This window comes from Saccopteryx bilineata, chromosome 11, assembly GCF_036850765.1.
Source record: "Saccopteryx bilineata isolate mSacBil1 chromosome 11, mSacBil1_pri_phased_curated, whole genome shotgun sequence".
Taxonomy (NCBI): Eukaryota; Metazoa; Chordata; class Mammalia; order Chiroptera; family Emballonuridae; genus Saccopteryx; species Saccopteryx bilineata.
This window is the reverse complement of record NC_089500.1, coordinates 61,224,024-61,247,400: the sequence shown is the minus strand read 5'-3', so window position 1 is coordinate 61,247,400 and position 23,377 is coordinate 61,224,024. Positions and strand designations below refer to the sequence as shown.

The 23,377-nt window shown below is 38.7% G+C and overlaps 1 protein-coding gene across 2 annotated transcripts in view; it reads left to right on the top strand.

Annotated features, from left to right (window-relative positions):
* PTPN2 (protein tyrosine phosphatase non-receptor type 2) overlaps positions 1-23,377 on the top strand; it is a 108,711-nt gene that overhangs the window by 23,087 nt on the left and 62,247 nt on the right. For both annotated transcript variants that reach the window (XM_066246954.1, XM_066246953.1), the window contains exon 2: positions 8,875-8,965. In XM_066246954.1, coding sequence (XP_066103051.1) covers positions 8,875-8,965 — 91 coding nt within the window. The remainder of the gene's footprint in view (positions 1-8,874; positions 8,966-23,377) is intronic.

The window sequence follows — 23,377 nt, the reverse complement described above, 5'->3', positions numbered from 1 at the left end:
GATATAAAAAGGTTGACTGCCACTGCTAGTGTATCATTTTGAAAATCCTCGAGCTTTTAAGATGCACAAGACTTTTAAAGAAAAACTGCAGGTTATGTGGCACGCCAGTGCTAGGGCATGGGTTACGCGGCACAGTTTTTTATTGAATGGGTAAATCTTGTTTTGGTCCTGCAGTGAAGAAATATCTTCAAGAAAATAAACTCCCGCCTGACCAGGCGGTGGCGCAATGGATAGATCATCAGACTAGGATGTGGAGGACCCAGGTTCGAGACCCCGAGGTTGCCAGCTTGAGGGCAGGCTCATCTGGTGTGAGCAAAGCTCACCAGCTTGGACCCAAGGTTGCTGGCTTGAGCAAGGGGTCACTCGGTCTGCTGTAGCCCCTCGGTCAGGGCACATATGAGAAAGCAATCGATGAACAACTAAGGTGTTGCAACAAAAAACTGATGATTGATGCTTAGCGTCTCTCTCTGTTCCTGTCTGTCTGTCTGTCTGTCCCTATCTGTCCCTTTCTCTCTGTCTCTGTAAAAAAACAAAAACAAAAAAAACTCCCGATGAAAGCATTACTAATCCTTAAAAATGCTCCAGCTCGCCCACCATGTCTTGAAGATGACATTCAAATGATGAGTTCAAATTCATGAAAGTCCTCTACCTCCCACCCAACACAACTTCAGTCTTGCAACCTATGGATCAACAGGCCATTTCCAACTTTAGAAAGCTTTACACAAAGCACTTGTTCCGCCGCTGCTTTGAGGTGACTGAGAATACAATTCTAACCCTTCGAGAGTTTTGGAAAGATCACTACAACATGGTGATATGTTTACGCATTATTGACTTGGCATGGCAAGAGGTTACAAGAATAATCTTTAACTTGGCATGGAAAAAGTTATGGCCTGATGTAGTTGCAGACAGGGACTTCGGAGGATTCGAACCAGAGACTGAGACCGAGGTAGAAGCGTTGGAGGGGATTGTGTCCCTTGAAAAGTCAATGGGTCTGGAGGTAAATGAGGGTGACGTAAACGAGCTCGTCGAGGAACATGAAGAACTCTCAACTGAGGAGTTGAAGGAGCTACATATGATGCAACATAAGGAACTTCTGCAAGAGAGTAGTGAGGAGGAGGTAGAGTAGGAGGAAGTGATTTCTACAAGTGAAATGAAAGACATGCTGGCAATGTTGAGAAGCTTTCAAATTTCGTTGAAAAGAAACAGAAAAAGTTTCAACTGGTCCTGCTTCAGCACTTTAATGGCACCTGTTGGTCACATTTCCGAAACATTTTAAAAGGCAGGCAAAAGCAAACCTCTTTGGATAGATTTTTATTCAAAAGTCCTGCAAGTGAAAATGCCAAAAGCGCAGCCAGAAAGGCAAAAACAGGTGATGATGAAATGAAAAATATGTAATGTTAAGCTTAGGTTAAGTTTAAAGTTAAGAAAATGCATTTTTTTACAATTAAGTTTTTGTGGTTTCATTTTAAATAAAGTGCAGTTTTAGTTTTGTTTAAAGTAAAGAAAATGCAGTTTTAGTTTACATTCAGTGTTAAGAAAGTGCAGTTTTAGTTTAGTGTCTACAGTGCCTGCATCCCTTCCTCCCTCCCTCCTCCTCCGCCATTCACCTCCGTTAGCCGCACTCGTCTGTCTCCAAGGTAAGAATACAGTACTAAATAACACTTTTTTCTTTTATTTCAAATATTTTGTTATACATTGGTAAAGTATACATGTGTGTTTCTTAATTAAAAATGTCTTTTTTCATAATTTAGGATGTTTTGGGGATGTTTCACAGGGCTGGAATGGCTTAAATCATTTTCAGTTATTTTAAATGGTAGAAATTGTTTGCTATACAAGTTGACTGACTTATGAGCTCGGTTACAGAACGAATTAAACTCATATCTCAAGGTACCACTGTAGGTTTATGGTTTGTATGAGAAATAATAAAATAATAAATAACAATGCAAGAATAAACTGTTTTGTGTACTCACAACTGTAAACCTAATTTTGCTCCACCTTGTACAATTAATTTTTATTGATTAAAGGAGAAAAATCATGTAGACATATTGATATCAGTCAAAATAGCAATAAAAAATTTTAAATACTTAAGAATAAACTTAAGAAATGTGTCAGGTTTGTTTAAATTAAAGAAACAACCAGGGCCTGACTAGTGGTGGTACAGTGGATAGAGCATTGATATGGGATGCTGAGGACCCAGGTTCAAATCCCTGAGGTCACCAGCTTGAGCGTGGGCTTATCCTGCTTGAACGCAGGATCACTAGCTTGAGTGTAGGATCATTGACATGACCCCCTGGTCGTTGGCTTGAGCCCGTAGATTGCTGGCTTGAAACCCAAGGTCACTGGCTTGAGCAACGGGTCATTGACTCTGCTGGAGATCCCTGGTCAAGGCACATATGAGAATCATTCAATGAACAACTAAAGTAATGCAACTACGAGTTGATGCTTCTCATCTCTTTCCCTTCTTGTCTGTCTCTCTCTCCTTCTCTCTCTCTCTCTCACTAAACAAACAAACAAACAAACAAAAGCCCCCAAAATAAGAAGCAAACAAAAACAAGGAAGCCCTGGCTGGGTAGCTCAGTTGGTTAGAGCATTGTTTCCATAGACCAAGGTTGTGGATTTGATCCCTGGTCAGGGCACATACAAGAGTCAACCAATGAATGCAGAAATAAGTGGAACAACAAATTGATGTCTCTCTCTCCCTCCTTCCCTCTTTCTAAAAATCAATAAAAATTTATTTTAAATTTTATTTAGAAAATTGAATTTAACAGGATGACATTGATCAACAAAACTACATAGGTTTCAGATAAGCATTCCTATAGCATTTGAACTCTTGATTATGTTGTATACCCATCACCCAAAGTCAAATCATTTTCTGTCACGTTCTGCATATTTGTCCCTCTTTACACTCTCCCCCCCCCAAAAAAAAACCAAGGAAGACAAATGGAGTAACATACACAATTTCTGATGGAAAAGTTGGTATTTTAAAGATGTCAGTTCTCAATAAAGAAGAAAGAAAGAAAGGAGAGGGGGAAGGCATGGGAAAGGGAAAAAGATATCAGTTCTCCCTAAATTAACAAATATGTAACTATATACAGGTATGGGCAAAAGTGGGTTTACAGTTGTGAATACATGAACCACAGGTTTATTATTGCATTATTATTTATTAATTATTGTATTTTCCATACAAACAACTATAAACCTACTTTTACCCACGTTGGTTGGAACATTGTCCTTGTCTGCCTGGGTTGTGGGTTCATTCCCTGTTTGGGGCACATACAGGAATCAACCAATGACTATATGGATAAGTGGAACAACAAATCAGTGTTTCTCTCTGTCTCTCTCTCTCTCTGCCTTTCTCTCTAAAATTCAGTTAAAGTTTTTTTAAAATATCAGTCTAAAGATTTAAATTTAAGGTTCAGCTGAAAGAGTAAACACCCTACAAAAATCAAGACAACTTTTTTCTTTTAAGATTTTTTTGTTGTTGATTTTAGAGAAACAGCAAGAATAAGGGGTGGAGGAGAGATTGTTATTCATTTAGTTGTGCGTTCACTGGTTACTACTTCCTGTATGTGCCCTGACCGGGGATTGAGCCCACAACCTTAGCGTTTCTGAATGACGCTCTTAAGTGACTGAGCTAACCAGCCAGGGAAAGACAACTTTTGAGGACAAATTAAAGATAGGACTTTAGTCTAACTGGTATTGCTGGGAATGAGGCAGAGTCTAACTCTACAACATTTCTTGAGAAATACTGGCAAAGCATGAGCCAAGAGTTCTATTTTTAGAGGGTTATCAAGAAATACTCTGAAATTTCTGTAGGGTCATACTTAAGGATATTCATCACATCATTTTTAATAATTGTGATTTTTTGGAAATCTAATTGTTCAGGGCAAAATAAATTATGGTGTATCCTGTAACAAAAGGTTCTGCATTCAGCAGTCATTAAAAATGATGGTGAGGGATGTATTGACAGGGAAAAGTATTATGCTACTTTTAAGAGATTAAAGCAGGTATACATATAAACAGTTTGCCTGTATAGTCTGTTTTTATTAAAGCTTTTTAAATTGAATTTTATATTAACATCTACTTATCCACGAAGTAAAAAGTCAAAAAATTTGTACTACCTCTGAATAGAGTAATACTGGATAATTTTCCTTTTTGCTGATTTATAGAGTCCTGAGTTCTGACATCGTGAGTTTTCCTCTTTTAACAGTTCACATGTGCAAACTCCAAGTAAAGCACTCTGTGGCCACTTACTATGGAGACAAACCGTTGTATTTACTTAGATAATCCCCTGAGGCTGTTATTGTGTTACTGCCCAGTAAATTAATGTGTGTGGTGACTCATGAAAAAGTTAAGTGACATTCTGTTTTAGGAGACAAATATATAATGCATTTTAAAAATAATTTTCATTAAAATTTAAATATTTTTAAATACTTTTAAAAATAAGCATCAGTTATTAGGAATTTTACTTTTGAAAAAATATCTGATATGATTAGATGAATAAAATCTTAGCCCATTAGGGTTAATAAGATTGAAAGGAAACTTAAAAGAAAATTTTTATTGATTAATTTTAGAGAAAGAGGAAGGGACAAACAAACAGGAAGATAGAGCCATTCCTGTCTGTGCCCTGGCCAGGGATAGAACCGGTAACCTCTGCACTTCAGGACAAAGCTCTAACCAACTGAGCTATCCAGCCAGGGCTGGAAGTTTTCAATCACGTAAGAGACTAATATTTTTCTAGGCATATTCATTTAAAACTAAATGTTTATATTTTAAAATATATAACTTAATAAAACTATTTACCAGAAAATAATCTATTATCAGGTATTTGATTCGCAACTATTTTCTCCCATTTTGTGGGTTACAGCAACTTTTCGATGTGACTTAAAAACTATATATTAGCATTAGGACTGATGTTAGTATTATTTAGTATTTAGCTAGTTTAATTTAAAATAATATATGAACTAAATATATTAGTTTATGGTTTAAAATTCAAATAGCACAAAAAGTCTCCAATAAAAAGTAGCGAAAAGGACACGTTTCTTTGGAAAGAAAGAGAGGGGCAGGCTAGGGAAAAGCCTTTTTGGTGTATCTGATGTTTTATTCAGATGTCCCCAAAGTGCCAGTCAGTGTTTAATCTCACAGGTGGGGCATGGCTGTCATATTACCCATATTTTTCTGTTTGAAATATTTTATATCTATACCCTTCCCTAGATGTCCAGTCCCCCAGTCTCCCTCCTCAGAAATTACTGATTTCCTGTCTTCTGTAATTACTCATTATATTCTCAGGCGTATTCATGTTTGAGTGGAGTTCCCCTCCTCCGCCATGGGAGCATACTAAACTTACTTTTTGTACCTTTTTTCACTACAGTTTGTCTTTGAAATTGTTCCAGATCAGTGTATTTTCATGGTTCCTATGTATTCCACTGCATTGGTGAATTATAGCATATACCAGCAGTTCATTCTTGAAGGACATTTAGGTTTTTATCAGTTTTTCATGATTATGTAGAGTGAACATCCTTATACATAATTGTTTGCACATGAGGTATATGACCATATGTGATATAAATTTCTGGCAGTGAAATTGGTGGGTCAAATTTATGATCTTAATCAAATTGTTCTCAAAAAAGCATATTGGTGTACCTTCTCTCATAATGTATGAGGCTCTTTTTCTTTCTCTCTCACCTACATGGTGTTATCAGAAGTTTTTATTCTTGCCAATCTGTTTGCACTTGGCACAGAAGAGCTGTCAAGAGAAAAATTATGCTTTAGTATTATTTTACGTTAGTGTTTTCCTCAAATCAGTTACTAGCTTCCAATATAAAATTACCTATTTTACCTCTTGTAGTGTTTTGACTCGTCATGTAATGTTTGAGGTTATGCAAGCAAATATAAGACTATACCTGAATTTACATAAAAATGTTTAATTTTACATAAAAATTTATTTGACATTTTAAAGCTTTTATCATTAATTTGTGGGTATGGTTGAAGTTTTTTTTAGTTTAGTTTTGTTTTTTTGCTTTTCAGCCAGTTACAATAATTTGTTGTAATGCACCTTCATGGAAAAATATATGAAACTGGAAGGTAATATTTTTGACCAGGTTATATGAGGCTGGTATAACTTTGATACTAAATAACTTTGATACTAAAACTGAATAAACAATATGAGAAAAGAAAATTAGAGGTCTGTTCAGCTTAAAAACATGGATGAATACATGTTAAATAAAAATGGTTATATATCCAGGCAATGGAATGCTATTCTTTTCCTTTCTTTTTTTTTCTGGTTTGTTATTCAACACTAAGAAGAAATGAGCAATCAAATCATAAGAAGACATGGAGAAATCTTAAATGCATATTATTAAGTTAAAATCTATTATTGTAATTCCAGATTAAAGGAGAAAAGCTGTATGATCATCTCCATGATTGCAGGGAAAATACTGAATAAAATTTAGTACCCTTTCCTGATAAAAAACAAAACATTTAGCGAACTATAAATTGAAGAGAAACTTCTTAGCCTGTAGAGGGTATCCACCAGAAGCCTAAAGCAATATTACACTTAGTGGTTAAACCTTGAATCAGTTCATTCAAAATCAGGGGAAAAAAATATTTCTATTTGATTATGAATAGGAGGTTCTAGCCAATAAAATTAGAATAGGAAAAGAAATAAGAGGTATGAATAAATAAGAATTACGGCATATAAGGAAGAGACAGAATTATTACTGATGATATTGACAAATTCAGAAGCAGCTACAACATACTGGAGAACTCAGCAAGATTGCAGGATGTACAGTAGCATTAAGTCAACAGCAACAATTGTACCGTGTGTGTGCTGGGTGTTTCTGTTTCTGTATGGCAGATTGCATTTTCCAAAATGGCCGTACCAACATTTGCATCACATGTGCTCTTTACACAATGTGACAGATTCCTCCCATTGAAAGGTGGTCTGTGTTCCCTTCCTTCTCTTGCATCTGGGAAGGCCCAATAACTTAAAAACATGAACTATGTAAAAGTTAACTTTTCTAAGGTTGGTATGAGTGGTGGCAAGGCAAGAGGGTAGGGAACCCACAGTAAGGGCATTCATCAATAATTGACTTGAATAATTTATTTGTGTTCAATTTATAGAACTATCTGGTGCCTTTTTTTTCTTTTTTTCTTTTTTTTTCAATGAAGTGAGAGGAGGGGAGACAGAGACAGACTCTCACCTGTGCCAGACCAGGATCAACCCGGCAAGCCCGTACTGGGACACTTTGTCCATCTAGGGCTGTTGCTTGCCAACCGAGCTATTTTTAGCAACTAAGGCAGAGGCTCCAGGGAGCCAGCTTCCACGCAGGGAGGCCAGCTCACTTGAACCAATCGAGCCATGACTGTGGGAGAGGAAGAAAGGGGTGGGTGGAGAAGCAGATGGTTGCTTCTCCCATGTGCTCTCTGACCAGTAATCAAACCCACCCTCCACCAGTGCTCAACCACTGAGCCAATTAGCCAGGGCTATAACTCTTTTGAAATTGATTTTAGAGAGAAGGGAGACAGAGAGAGAAACATTGATTTATTGTTCTACTTATTTCTGTATTCATTGATTGATTCTTATATATGCCCTGACCGAGATCAAATCTACAACCTTGGAGTATCAGGGCGATGCCCTAACCAAGTGAGCTACCCGGCAAGGGCTGGTACCTAACTATTTTTTTTTTTCCTGAAGTGAGATTCTAAGAGGCAAAGAGACAGACTCCTGCATGTGCCCAACCAGGATTCACCGGGCATGCCCACTAGGGGGTGATGCTCTGCCCATCTGGGCCATTGCTCCATTGCAACCAGAGCCATTCTAGCACCTGAGGTGGAGGCCATGGAGCCATCCTCAGCACCCAGGCCAGCTTTGCTCCAGTGGAGCCTTGGCTGCAGGAGGGGAAAAGAGAGAGAGAGAGAAAGGAGAGGGGGAAGGGTGGAGAAGACGATGGGCGCTTCTCCTGTGTGCCCTGGCCAGGAATCAAACCCAGGACTTCCACACGCTGTGCCAGTGCTTTACCACTGAGCCAACAGGCCAGGGCTTGGTACCTAACTTTTTAAATGATTTTTCTCCCGTAGTAGTGTGAGCAAAAACCCAAATTAATTTTTGCTGTTAACATACACTTTTTTGGTATGTTTCTATTTTTGCCCGAATTCTTCGAATTTTATTTCATGTGACAGACAAATACTGATGTTGGATACAAGTAGCTGGGTGCCTAACACAGGCATAACCTCACAGAATTTTTTCCTTAGTGAAATACAGAGAACCATAAGGGTCTTAGAATGAACTTCAGGCCTGGTAAATGTTGCTAAGCATTTATGGCTCTAGAAATAAAATTCGAGGATATTTCTGAACTCAGAATAAAGTAAAATTTTATGGCATGAAGATGAAGAAATCGATTAAAATTTTAAGACAGATGCTCCAAAATATAGGTAGATATTTTTTAAGAGAGTTCAGTCAGAGCTTTGAGTATGGTGAAATCATATAGCCATTGCATTAATTCTATGTGACCAGTGTTTAGTGTTGCCAGGTTGGTGTTGAATATAGCATGACAGTAAATAAATATATCAAGAAAAAAGACTTTGGTACCCAAAGGACTTTGGTTCAGTCCTGGGGTCTGCCACTTACTAGCTCTTTGATGTTTTTTCGGTTATTTAACCTCTCAAAGCCTATCAACCCTCATACATAAAATGGTGAAGATAATCGTACCCACTGGTGTGAGAATTGAATGAGATAATGTAGGAGTGTGTTTTGTATAGTATTTGGCAAATCATAAGTGCTCAATAAATGCTATTTTATACTGGCTGGGAAAGTATCTGTTTTGCTATACAAAATTCAAGAGGAATGTTAAAATATATTTTTGTTATTTTAAGGAAATTCGCAATGAGTCCCATGATTATCCTCATAGAGTGGCCAAGTTTCCAGAAAACAGAAATCGAAACAGATACAGAGATGTAAGCCCATGTAAGTACCTGTGGGTTTGTGTGCATATTTGTGTCTGTTGGTTTGTTTTAGGAGGCAGGATACAGTGAAAAAGAAGGTTTGGGGTTAGGGTGGATAAGTATGGTATTTCTTTATATTAACATATTACATGTTCTTAAAAGAAAAAATTTCAAGGCATGGACTAGAAGAAGGAAGGAAAATTGCCCATATTATTTCGTCCACACAGCCATCATTATTTAGAATAATTTCCTTTCTTTCTTTAATATAATTGTAATCTTGTATGTGTATTCATGTATACATACTTTTCATAGTATTTCATAGCTGTTATTAGTATTACTTAAAATTTTTATTGGTGTTGTTTGTTTCTTTTCTCCCAACTTACAAAAGTAGTTTGTACTTACTGTAGAAAACTTTTAAAACATGGAAATGTGCAAAGAATAAAAACGCCACAATCTAAAAACAAACCTTTTGGGTTTATATTTTTTGATGCTTTTTCTGTATAGACATATACATGTATGTTTTAAGTTCAAAATTAGAATCTTGCACGTGCTAATTTGTAGCTCATTTGCTATTTGAACATTTTTTTAATCATAAACGTACTCTTTTCAATGGCTCTGATAGTGGCTTTTGATATGCCATTCTTTTACATAACGGTTCCCCTATGGGTCACCGATCATCACACACACACACACACACACACACACACACACACACACAGACAATTCTGTGGACAGTTCTAATACCAGGGTTTTAGAAATGTGTACATCATTAGGTGATTTTATTTTTTGTTCTGATTGATATCACTTGTTCAGATATTAAATTAGGTTCTCTTAGCATTCCAAAATGTTTCCATGTGTTTGATTTTAGAGGGCTAAACTTGATTTTAGTGGACTAAACTTAAGTATTCTCTTTTAGGGTGGCTTCTTAGTAGGGACTTTCTAAAAAATATTGAATCTGCTTGTGGTTTCTGCTTGTTTGTGGTTCCTTCCTCTAGTTGACAAGGGTATGGTGTTATTGTGCCAAGGCCGAATAATCTCACTGTACTCAAGGCCATGGATCGTGTGCTTTTAGAGATGTATTTTTTGTTAGGTGGATATGGATATACCACTGAAAATCTATCAAAATAATTTTTAAGTGCATACTTTTACTTTTGTATTAACAGAATGTTTATCTTCATTCATCAAGTACATTTACATGAATAATGTTTTGGCTTATTTTGGAACAATCAAATGAGAAGTAATTTCTTAATATATTTCATGTTTATTATAAATTTGCTTATTATATATTATACTTCTCTTACATGCGTTTTCCCTTGCCAGTTAGATGTGTTTGTAAAGATAAGTAGCTAGAAGTGAGTGGTTTTCCACTCCTCTTCATTTGCAGCACACATGTAGATACGACATATTCCCTCCAAACCCTGTGGCTCATCATGGTACCAGTTCTGGTTTGGGGGTTTGTTCAGGGAATGGGGGTACTTAGGTATCTCTTCACCCCCTCCAGATTTCTAGTTGAGAATCACTGACCTAGAAAGTGATTCTCTAGTATTTACTATGAATTTTGAAAATATTATTTTCCAGTTGTACACTTTGCTTTGCCTATAAAAAGTAAAACTTTTATTTATATATATAATTGTAGATTTGGATGCAGTTGTAAGAAATAATCCTCAGAGATCCTGTATACTTATCATCTAATTCCCCCCACTGGTAACATCTTGCATAAATATAGTAAAATAGCAGAACCAGGAAATTGACATTGTTACAGTCCCCCCAATTTTACAGGCACTCATTTGTGTCTGTGTTTAGTTCTGTGCAGTTATATCACTTGTGTAGATTCATGTGATCTCCACCAGAGTCCACATATAGACCAGTGAAACTGTTCCATCGTGACGTCCCTCCTGCTCCCCTTGTGTGGCCATAGCCACCTTGCTCCCTTCCTCCCCCCCAAGTCCTGTGTTGCCTTTCATTTTTTTTTTTTTTTTTGATCAATCTTTAAAAAACTTTTTTTAGCCTAACCTGTGGCAACACAGTGGATAAAACGACCTGGAATGCTGAGGTTGCCAGTTCAAAACCCCAGGCTTGCCCGGTTAAGGCACATATGACTCCCTTTCTCTCTCCCTCTCCCTCTGTTCCTCCCTCCCTCTCACCTCTTAAAAAAAAATATTAGAGAGGAAGGGAAAGAGAGAAAAGAGAAAAACATCGATTTGTCATTCCACTTATTTATGCATTCATTAGTTGATTTGTATGTGCCCTGACCAGGAATCAAACCTGCAATTGTGGCTTATTGGGATGATGCTCTAACCAACTTAGCTACCCATTAAGGCTTGCCTTTAATTTTTATGTATCTATTATAATTACAGTCACTGGTTGTGATAAGGTATATTTGAATCCCCTCATGAGTTTGATCAAATTGATATAAATGGAGAAATTTTTAAAAGTTGTAACGAGACACTTTTTAAAGTAAAACGTTTAATTACTCTCAAGTATACAAGTCAATAAAATTCTTGTGATTTTTCTCCTAAGCATTAGATTTATATGCCCAGTTGCCTGTCGGCCACCTCTGGTCGAAGGCTGCTAGGAGACCTGTTACCTTGTACCTCTCAGCCCTGCCTCCACTAGCTCAGACTCTCCTTCCTGCATGCCTTCTCAGGAGGAGAGCCCTTCACCTCCTGTCTGGATCTGCAGTTAGACAGAGGTGTTTCTTCCTCGAGGAGATGCTGCCGGGTGCCTCCTCCTGAACTTGGTAGCCCTCTCCCTTCTCCGCTGCCTTGATTCCAGTGTGCCCTGGAGCTGCACTCCGCTGCGAGCGTGCCGGGCAGTGGATCCTTCCCCCCACTTCATCTTCGTTGAAGCCTGACTGTCCACGCTTAGTAAACCATCTTTCTATCGCCAGGAGGCCGCTCATTCTTGCTTCCCACATAACCACAGAGTTTCCTGGTCTAAGCCATTACTTTTCAACTCGCAAATTAAAATGATTTCCTCCAAGGTTCATGCTCTCCAGACATGTCACATCTTCTCTTGTACCTGTCCTCTCCTGACTTCATAGTCAGTCCCTGTGTCGCAGACTCTTCTCACATATCTGCTGAAGCCTTGAGCACCAAAGGTGCCATTTACTACCTTTCTCTTTGCCCGTCTCTTCTCCCAGCACCTTCTTCGTGTCGCTGGGAGAGATCGATGTGGCACTAGCCTTGTGGCGCTCGACCTCTTCAGCTCTCAGTCTTCAGTCATCTTCACCCCTGAGATCTTCAATGCTCCTACCTTGGGTCTACTTCCTGTCTTTCCAGCTCTTTGACTTCATTATCTTCAGTTCTTTGACTTTTTCCTTTATTGTAGTGCATTCTTTCCATACTCTACTTATTATTTAATAACTTTCATTCTTTCTTCTTATTAAAAATAATTTCTGTGGACCTTTAATTCTTCCACCCAGTGAAACCCCAGCCTTGGAATAATCAGTCCGTCAGCTTCTTTAACCTTTGTCCTACTGTGTGTACCTCGGGGAGACTCCTGTGTCAGTGGGCCTATGTGCTTTGCTGTCCTCACTAATCCCCCTGCCGTTCTCTTCAAGCCCCTGCCTGAGTAAGCCATCACTCGGGCCCCAACCACTTCCTCTCAACGCTCTCAGAATCTTGCCTTCAGTTCTAATAAAGAAATAATTTAAGTCATTAACTCTTCAACTTCATGCTCTACCACCTGTAAACTTATTTCTGTTTGCACTAATTTTTCCCTGAAGTCCCAGGAGTAAAACTTACCCCCTCCTGTTCTAGGTGTGTACCTCAATTCCTCATTCCTTCATGCATCTAATTCTCTGTTATCACCACTCTTCATGTCTTCACCTTCCTTCTGTCTAATAACTCTTTTTTCTTATTATATAAATGCGTTGTTGTTGTTTTTTATCTCAACCCTCATATCTCACCTCTGTCCCCACTTACTTTATTGCCTACATGGACACATGTACTTGCATGCGCACACATGTAACGTAAGAGCAAACGGCATATTACAAGAATGCACCGTACTGTTTGTCTTTCTCCATCCCCCTTTTTAAAAAATTATTTATTTGTTTATTTATTTATTTATTTCAGAGACAGAGCGAGAGTCAGAGAGAGGGATAGACAGGGACAGACAGACAGGAATGGAAAGAGATGAGAAGCATCAATCATCAGTTTTTCATTGCAACACCTTAGTTGTTCATTGATTGCTTTCTCATATGTGCCTTGACCATGGGCCTTCAGCAGACCGAGTAACCCCTTGCTCGAGTCAGCGACCTTGAGTCCAAGCTGGTGAGCTTTTTGCTCACACCAGATGAGCCCGCGCTCAAGCTGGCGACCTCGTGGTCTTGAACCTGGGTCCTTCCGCATCCCAATCCAATGCTCTATCCACTGCACCACCGCCTGGCTCTTTCTCCATTCTTATTGCCTACATATTCTTCAGCCCATGGTTCCACTCCAGATTCCCCACTTGAACTTTTATTCTAAAGTATCCATAGCTTTCTAGTTTTCAAATGAAATGAGAGACTCTTTTGGTTTCTTTACTTATCTCTCTGACTTTGACATTGTTAACCATGCCTTCCTTCCATAACACTTTATTTTCAAATTTTTGCTATTGCTTCTCTGGCTGATCTCCCATTCTCAGAGCTTCTCTTCTGCAGTTTGCTTTTATCTTCTTCCGAATTCTGTCTCTGCCCCTCCCTCCTTCTCACTCTAGAATTTATATGAATGATCTCAGCTTCTCTGCATTCATTTACCATCCCTCTGCTTGTGACCTCAAATCTCATCTGTAGCCTAAGTTTCTCTTCTTAACTATAGACTTATGTATGCAAGTCACACATCTCTGTCTGGATGTCCTAGAGCCACGTCAGCCTCAGTACGTCTAGACACTGAGCTAGCTTTCTCCCTCACACAGTCCATTAGTTTCACCCCTAAAAACTGCTCTTCTGATTTTATTCCCCCATTTATAAATGGTACCACTATTCACACATTTGCTTCAGCTGGAAACTCGGGCTCCTTCCTCTCTCATTCAGCTCCCACATCTACTTAGTAACTAAGTAATTGTAATTCCAGTTCCACACTATATTTCAGATCTGCTCTGTACTCTGTTCATACTGGCTTGGTTTCAGGTCCATACTACTCTTTTCCTAGGTTATTACAGCGGCCTGTTAACTAGTCTCTTTGTCTCCACTCTACTCCCACTTCACTCCATTCTCCACACAGTATCCAGAGTGGTCTTTATATAATGGTAGTGTGTTTTCCTCTCCCTTCTCCAATAGTGTTCAGAAGTTTTATAAAAAGTTAGTTGTTTAGCATTCTCGTACAAGGCCTTGGGGAACTGATGCTTTACACGCCTCTCAAAGATTTTTTTCTAGCCATTTTCCTTTAAATTATTTATTTTGGTAAAACTGAATCACTTGGAGTTCTTTCATTGTGACCAGTTTTTGATACCTCACTGTGTTTGAATGTGCCATCCCTTTTTGGAATATCCTTCTCTCTCTGGTCTATCTCAGAGTCCTCTTCCTCCAAACATCATCTCAGCCACCACTTTCCCAAGAGTATTAATCTCACACAGTAGAAGAAGACATGGAGGTGGTAACTCTTTTACTAAATTCAGGTGGGCCCAGGAATATATATATATTTTAGAAGATGCTATGATAATACCTTTCCTGAGGGATAGTCATTTTATTATTTAAAAATGTATTTTCATGCATAGAACTTGACAGTTGTTAGTTTGGTTCAGAAAACATGCATTGAGAACCAGCATGTTTGGCATACGCTAAGTATGAGCATACCATAAATATATGAATGCTGCCCTTTTAATTTAAAACTAGGCGGGAAAATACATACCTGTTGTATCGTATATATCAGGAGATATGGCAGTGTTTTGATGGAGCTGAGAAGAGGCACTCAACTCTGTCTAAAGAGTTAAGGATGCCTTTTAAGAGAAGAAATAGTAGCCAGCTAGGCTACTATATATATAAAGGTAGATAAAGAGGAAACAAAAAAGAATTTTTAAAAAAATTCAGAGTCCTAGATCTTTCTTTTTCTTTTAACTTAGAAATTTAATGGGGTGACATGGATCAATAAGAGTACATAGGTTTCAGGTAAACATTTCTATAGCATTTGAACTGTTTGTTGATTGTGTTGTGTGACCATCACCCAAAGTCAAATCATTTTTCGTTACCATATATCTGTTCCTTTTTATTGCCCTTCCCCTCAACCCCTCCCCCGGTCACCACTTTACTATTGTCTGTGTCCGTGCTCAGTTTTATTCCCACCTATGTGTGAAATCATATAGTTCTTAGCTTTTTCTGATGTAGTTATTTCGCTTAGTATAATGTTCTCAAGATCCTTTCATGTTGTCATAAATGGCAATATATGATCATTTCTTATGGCTGAGTTGTATTCCATTGTATATATGCACCACATCTTCTTAATCCAACCCTCCATCAAGGGACACTTCGGTTGTTTCCATGTCTTGGCCACTGTGAATAACGCTGCGATGAACATGGGGGTGCCCGTGTCTTTGCATACCAATGTTTTCGAGTTTTGGAGGTAGATACCCAGTAAAGAAATTGCTGAGTCATATGGTAATTCTATTCTTAGTTTTTTGAGGAATCACCATACTGTCTTCCATAATGGCTGTACCAGTTTACATTCCCTCCAGCAGTAAATGAGGGTTCTTTTTTTTTTCCACAGCCTCTCCAACACTTGTTATTATCTGCCTTGTTGATAACAGTCAGTCTAACAGGTGTGAGGTGGTATCTCATTGTAGTTTTGATTTGCATTTCTCTAATAGCTAGTGAATATGAGCATCTTTTCATGTATCTGTTGATTGTATTTCTTCATAGGAGAAGTGTTTGTTAGGGTCTTCTCCCCATTTTTTAATTGAATTGTTTGCTTGTTGCTGAGCTTTGTGAGTTCTTCATATATTTTGGATATTAACCCCTTATTGGAGTTGTTTGTAAATATCATCTCCCATTTGGCTAGCTGGCTTTTTGTTTTGTAGTTGGTTTCTTTTGCTGTGCAGAATAGAAGCGTTTTAGTTTGATGTAGTTCCATTCATTTATTTTTGCCTTTACTTCCCTGGCCTTTGGAATCAATTTCATAAAATGTTTCCTATGACCAAGGTCCATGAGCTTAATACCTAGTTTTCTTCCATGAAATTTATTGTTTCAGATCTTATATTTAGGTCTTTGGTACATTTTGAATTAATATTTGTGCATGGGGACAAAGTGTAGTCAAGTCTCATTCTTGTGCACATGGCTTTCCAATTTACCCAGCACAATTTATTGAAGGCTTTCTTTTCTCCATTGTGTTTTTGGCTCCTTTATTAAAGATTATTTGTCCATGTATGTGTGGTTTTACTTCTGGGATCTCGATTCTGTTCCATTGGTCTGTATGTCTGTTTTTCTGCCAATACCATGCTGTTTTGATTATTCTAGCTTTATAATATAACTTGAAGTCATGTAATATGATACCTTCAGCTCCATTCCTTTTTTCAGGATTGCTTTGGCTGTTTGGGGTCTTTTATGATTCTATACAAATCTGATAATTTTTTTGTCCTATTTCTTTAAAAAATGACATTGGAATTTTAATGGGGATTGCATTAAATTTGTATATTGTTTTGGGGAATATGGCCATTTTAAGTAAGTTGATTCTTTCGATTCATGAACATGGAATTGTTTTTCAATTTCATTGTTTCTTTTTCTTTTTCTTTTTTCTTTTCAAGTGAGAGGAGGAGAGGTAGAGAGACAGACTTCCACATTTCTCCCACCAGAATCTACCTGGCATTCCCTGTCTGGGGTTAATGTTCTGCCCATCTAGGGCCATGCTTGCAACTGAACTATTTTTAGCACCTGATATGGAGGCACCACAGAGCCATCCTTAGCGTCTGGGATGATGCACTCGAACCAAAAGAGCCATGGCTGCGGGGAAGAGAGAGAAGGAGGAGGGAGAAGGGTGGAGAAGCAGATGGTCACTTCTCCTTTGTGCCCTGACTGGGAATTGAACCCTGGAAATCCACACACCAGGCTGACAGTCTACCACTTAGCCAACTGGCCAGGACCTTTCTTTTCTTTTTTCAAGTGAGAGGAGGGGAGAAAGAGAGACAGACTCTTGCATGCGCCCTAGCCAAGATCCACCTGACAAACCCTGTCTGGGGCCAGTGCTGGAATCAACCAAGCTATCATCGGCACCTGAGGCTGATGCTGGGACCAATCAACCTATCCTCAGCTTGAGGGGCAGGCACTCAAACCAGTTGCCACTGTCTGTGATGGGAAGAGAGAAAGAAAGGAGAGAGGAAGGGGAAAGGAAACAGATGGTCACTTCTCATATGTGCCTTGACCGGGGATCAAACCTGGGACTTGGCATGCTGTGCTAACCATCTATCCACTGAGAAAACCGGTCAGGGCCTCATTATGTCTTTTTCAATTTCTTTTTCAGTATATAGATCCTTCATATACTCTCTCTTTTTTTTTTTTTTTTTTTTTTTGGATACAGAGTCAAAAAGAGGGACAGATGGGAATAGACAGACATGAAGGGATAGAGTTGAGAAGCATCAGTTCTTCATAGCAGTAACGTAGTTGTTCACTGATTGCTTTCTCATATGTACCTTGACTGAGGAGCTACATCAGAGCAAGTGGACCCCTCGCTCAAGCCAGCAACCTTGGGCTTCAGGCCAGTGACCTTTGGGATCAAGCCAGCAACCATGGAGGTCATGTCTATGATCACACACTCAAGCCGATGAGTTCGTGCTCAAGCCGGCAGCCTCGGGGTTTTGAACCTGGGTCCTCTGCATTCCAGTCTGACGCTCTATCCACTGTGCCACCACCTGATCAGGCCACATACTCTCTTAAATTTATTCCTAGGTAGTTTATATTTTGTTGCAATTGTAAAAAAAAACTTTCCAATTCATTTTCTGAAATTTCATTGTTGACATATAGGAAAACATAGACTTTTGCATACTGATTTTGTATCCTTTGACTTGATGGTATTTGTTTATTGTTTCCTATAGTTTTTCCCTGGATAGAGTCTTTGGGCTTTTCTATATACAGGATCATGTCATCTGCAAAAAGTGATAGCATTACTTCTTTCCCAGTATCGATGCCTTTTATTCTTTTTTCTTGCCTGAGTGCTCTGGCTAAGACTTCCAGTACTATGTTGAATAATGGTGGAGAGAGTGGGCATCCTTGTCTTGTTCCTGATTTTAGAGGAAAAGCTTTCAGATTTTCCTCCATTTAGTTTGATATTGACTGATGGTTTGTCATATATGGCCTTTATTATGTTGAGGTACTTTTCTGCCATATCCATTTTATTGAGTGTTTTAAACATAAATGGATGTTGTATCTTATTGAATGCCTTTTCTGCATCTATTTATTGGTAGGATTATATTATTTTTTTGCTTTGTTTTGTTGATATGGTGTATTATGTTGATCGATTTACATGTATTGAACCATACTTGTGCTCCTGGGTGATCCTGTGAATCCTTGTGATTATGATGTATTATTTTTTAAATGTGGTGTTGTATTCGATTTGCTAGTACTGTGTTTAGGATTTTTTCATCTGTATTCATTAGAGTTATTGGTCTATAGTATTTTTTTGTGTTGTCTTTGCCAGGTATCAGGGTTATATTGGCCTCATAAACTGTTAGGTAGTATTGCTGCTTCTTCTATTTTTTTTCTCTCAGTGCTCATGATTATTACTTTCTTCTTTTTTTATTTAAACAATTAATTTTAACGGGGTGACATTGATTAATTAGGGTGCATATATTCAGAGAAAACATCTTCAGGTCATTTTGACATTTGATTATATTGTATACCCATCACCCAAAGTCATATTGTCTTTCGTCACCTTTTATTTGGTTTTCCTTGTGCCCTTCTGCCCCCACCCCCCACCCCTCATCTCCCTTCCCCTCCCCCCGGTGACCACCACACTCTTGTCCATGATTCTCATTTTTGTGTCCCATCTATGTATGGAATCATACAGTTCTTAGTTTTTTCTGATTTATTTATTTCACTCAGTATAATGTTATCAAGTTCCATCCATGTTATTGTAAATGATCCTCTGTCATCATTTCTTATGGCTGAGTAGTATTTCATAGTATATATGTACCACATCTTCTTTATTTAATAATCTATTGAAGGGCTTTTTGGTTGTTTCCATGTCTTGGCCACTGTGAACAATGCTGCAGTGAACATCGGGCTGCATGTGTCTTTACGTACCAATATTTTTGAGTTTTGGAGGTATATACCCAGCAGAGGGATTGCTGGGTCATATGGTAGTTCTATTCTTAACTTTTTGAGGAACCTAGTATTTTCTTCCACAATGGTTTTACTACTTTACATTCCCACCAACAGTGGATGAGGGTTCCTTTTTCTCCACAGCCTCTCCAACACTTGATATTCTTGTTGATAGAGCTAATCTAACAGGTGTGAGGTGGTATCTCATTGTAGTTTTTTTCATTTGCATTGAGCATCTTTCCATATCTGTTGGCCATTTGTATTTCTTCCTGGGAGAAGTGTCTGTTCATGTCCTCTTCCCATTTTTTATTGGATTGTTTGTTGTTGAGTTTTATGAGTTTTTGTATATTTTGGACATTAGGCCCTAATCTGTGCTGCTGTTTGAAAATATCATCTTCCGCCTGACCAGGCGGTGACACAGTGGATAGAGCAACAGACTGGGATGCGGAGGATCCAGGTTCGAGACCCAGAGGTCACCAGCTTAAGCTCAGGTTCATCTGGTTCGAGCAAAGATCACTGGCTCGAGCAAGGGGTTACTCGGTCTGCTGAAGGCCCACGGTCAAGGCACATGAGAAAGCAGTCAATGAACAACTAAGGTGTCACAACGAAAAACTAATGATTGATGCTTCTCATCTCTCTCTGCTCCTGTCTGTCTGTCCCTATCTACCCCTCTCTCTGACTCCCTCTGTTCTGTAAGAAAAAAAAAAAAGAAAATATCATCTCCCATTTAGTTGGCTATCTGTTTTGTTGTCAGTTTGTCTTGCTGTGCAAAAGCTTCTTAGTCTGATGAGGTCCCATTCATTTATCTTTGCCTTCACTTCCCTTGCCTTTGGAGTCAAATTCATAAAGTGCTCTTTATGGCCAACGTCCATGAGTTTAGTACTTATGTTTTCTTCTATGTAATTTATTGTTTCAGGTCTTATATTTAGGTCTTTGATCTATTTTGAATTAATTTTGGTGTAAGGGTACAAACTGTAGTCGAGTTTCATTCTTTTACATGTGGCTTTCCAGTTTTCCCAGCACCATTTATTGAAGAGGCTTTCTTTTCTCCATTGTGTGTTGTTGGCCCCTTTATCAACGATGATGTGACCATATGTGGTTTTATTTCTGGGCTCTCTATTCTGTTTTATTGGTCTGAGTGTTATTTTTCTGCCAAAACCATGCTGTTTTGATTATCGTTGACTCTATAATATAGTTTGAAGTCAGGTATTGTAATTCCCCCAGCTTCATTCTTTATCCTTAGGATTACTTTGGCTATTCGAGGTTTTTTATAGTTCCATATAAATCTGATGATTTTTTATTCAGTTTCTTTAAAAAATGACATTGGAATTTTGATGGGAATTGCATTAAATTTGTATATTTGCTTTGGGTAATATGGTCATTTTGACTATATTTATTCTTCCTAGCCAAGAACAAGGAATATTTTTTCATTTCATTGTATCTTTTTCAGTTTCCCTTATCAATGCTTTGTAGTTTTTATTATATAGGCCCGTTACATTCTTTGTTATGTTCATTCCTAGGTATTTTATTTTTTTGGTTGCAACCATGAAGGGGATTTTTTTTTTTTAGTTCGTTTTCTGATGTTTCATTGTGGGTATATAGGAAGGCAGTAGACTTCCGTATATTAATTTTATATCCTGTGACCTTACTCTATTGGTTTATTGTTTCTAATAGTCTTTTTGTGGAGTCTTTGGGGTTTTTGATGTATAGGATCATATCATCTGCAAAAAGTGAAACCTTTACTTCTTCTTTCCCAATATGAATGCCTTTTATTTCTTTCTCTTGTCTGATTGCACTAGCTAGAACTTCCAGCACTACACTAAGAGTAGAGAGAATGGATAACCTTGTCTTGTTCCTGATTTTAGAGGAAAAGTCCTCAGTTTTATGCCATTTAATATGATGTTAGCTGATGGTTTGTCACAAATGACCTTTATTATGTTGAGATATTTTCTTTCTATACCCATTTTGTTGAGTGTTTTAAACATAAAATGGTGTTCTATTTTATCGAATGCCTTTTCTGCATCTATTGATAGGAGCATATGGTTTTTGTTCTTTGTTGTGTTGATATGGTGTATAACGTTAACTGTTTTACGTATGTTGAACTATCCTTGTGATTCTGGGATGAATTCCATTTGACCATAATGAGTTATTTTTTAATGTATTGTTGTATTTAATTTGCTAGTATTTTGTTTAGGATTTTTGCATTTGTATTCATTAGAGATACTGGTCTGTAGTTTTCTTTCTTTGTGTTGTCCTTGCCAGGTTTTGGTATGAGGGTTATGTTGGCCTCATAAAATGTGTTTGGAAGTATTGCTTCTTCTTCAGTTTTTTGGAAGACTTTGAGTAGAATAGGAACCAAATCTTCTTTGAATGTTTGAAAGAATTCACTAATATAGCTGTCTGGCCCTGGACTTTTATTTTTTGGGCGGTTTTTGATAGTTGTTTCTATTTCCTCCCTGCTTATCGGTCTGTTTAGGCCAGCGGTTCTCAACCTGTGGGTCGCGACCCCGGCGGGGGTCGAACAACCAAAACACAGGGGTCGCCTAAAGCCATCGGAAATACATATTTTATTTAAAAATGTATTGTATAATAAATATGTCTTTTATTGTAGAATACTATGAAAAACTATATGCTACCAAATTTAACAATCTAGAAGAAATGGATATATTCCTAGAACAATACAATATATATCTGTGATGATTTCTTCTCTTTCATTTTGGATTTTGTGTATATGAGTTCTTTCTCTTTTTTCTTTAGTGAGTCTTGCCAAGGGTTTGTCATTTTGTTGATCTTTTTAAAGAACCAGCTCCTTGTTTAATTGATTTTTTTCTATAGTTTCTCTATTCTTTATTTCATTTATTTCTGCTCTGATTTTTATTATTTCCTTTCTTCTGTTGGTTTTGGGTTGCCTTTATTCTTCTTTTTCTATTCATTAAGATGTGAAGTTGTTTATTTGGGTTCTCTCTTGTTTGCTCATATAGGCCTGTAGTGATATGAACTTCTCTCTTATTACTGCTTTTGCTGCATCCCAGAGATTCTGATATGTCGTATTGTCATTTTCATTTGTCTGTATCTTTTGATCTCTGCTTTTATTTTTTCTTTGGCCCACTCATTTTTTTTTTTTTTTGTATTTTTCTGAAGCTGGAAACAGGGAGAGACAATCAGACAGACTCCCGCATGCGCTCGACCAGGATCCACCCGGCACGCCCACCAGGGGTGACGCTCTGCCCACCAGGGGGCGATGCTCTGCCCCTCCGGGGCGTCGCTCTGCCGCGACCAGAGCCCTATAGCGCCTGGGGCAGAGGCCAAGGAGCCATCCCGAGCGCCCGGGCCATCTTTGCTCCAATGGAGCCTTGGCTGCGGGAGGGGAAGAGAGAGACAAAGAGGAAGGGGGGGTGGAGAAGCAAATGGGCGCTTCTTCTGTGTGCCCTGGCCGGGAATCGAACCCAGGTCCCCCGCATGCCAGGCCGACACTCTACCGCTGAGCCAACCGGCCAGGGCCTGACCCACTCATTTCTTAGAAGTATATTGTTTAATTTCCACATTTTTGTGGGTTTGTTTACTTCTTTTTTGCAGTTGAATTCTAGTTTCAAAGCTTTATGGTCAGAAAATATGCTTGGTATAATTTCAATCTTTCTGAATTTGTTGATGTTATTTTTGTGGCCCAACATATGGTCAATTCTTAAGAATGTCCATGTAGGCCCTGGCCGGTTGGCTCAGCGGTAGAGCGTCGGCCTAGCGTGCGGAGGACCCGGGTTCGATTTCCGGCCAGGGCACACAGGAGAAGCGCCCATTTGCTTCTCCGCCCCTCCGCCGCGCTTTCCTCTCTGTCTCTCTCGTCCCCTCCCGCAACCAAGGCTCCATTGGAGCAAAGATGGCCCGGGCGCTGGGGATGGCTCTGTGGCCTCTGCCCCAGGCGCTAGAGTGGCTCTGGTCACAACATGGCGATGCCCAGGATGGGCAGAGCATCGCCCCCTGGTGGGCAGAGCGTCGCCCCTGGTGGGCGTGCCGGGTGGATCCCGGTCGGGCGTATGCAGGAGTCTGTCTGACTGTCTCTCCCTGTTTCCAGCTTCAGAAAAATGAAAAAAAAAAAAAAAAAAAAAAAAAAGAATGTCCATGTATACTGGAGGAAAATGTATACTCTGGCACTTTAGGATGAAATGTCCTGTATATGTCTATCATATCCAATTGTTCTGGTGCTTCGTTCAA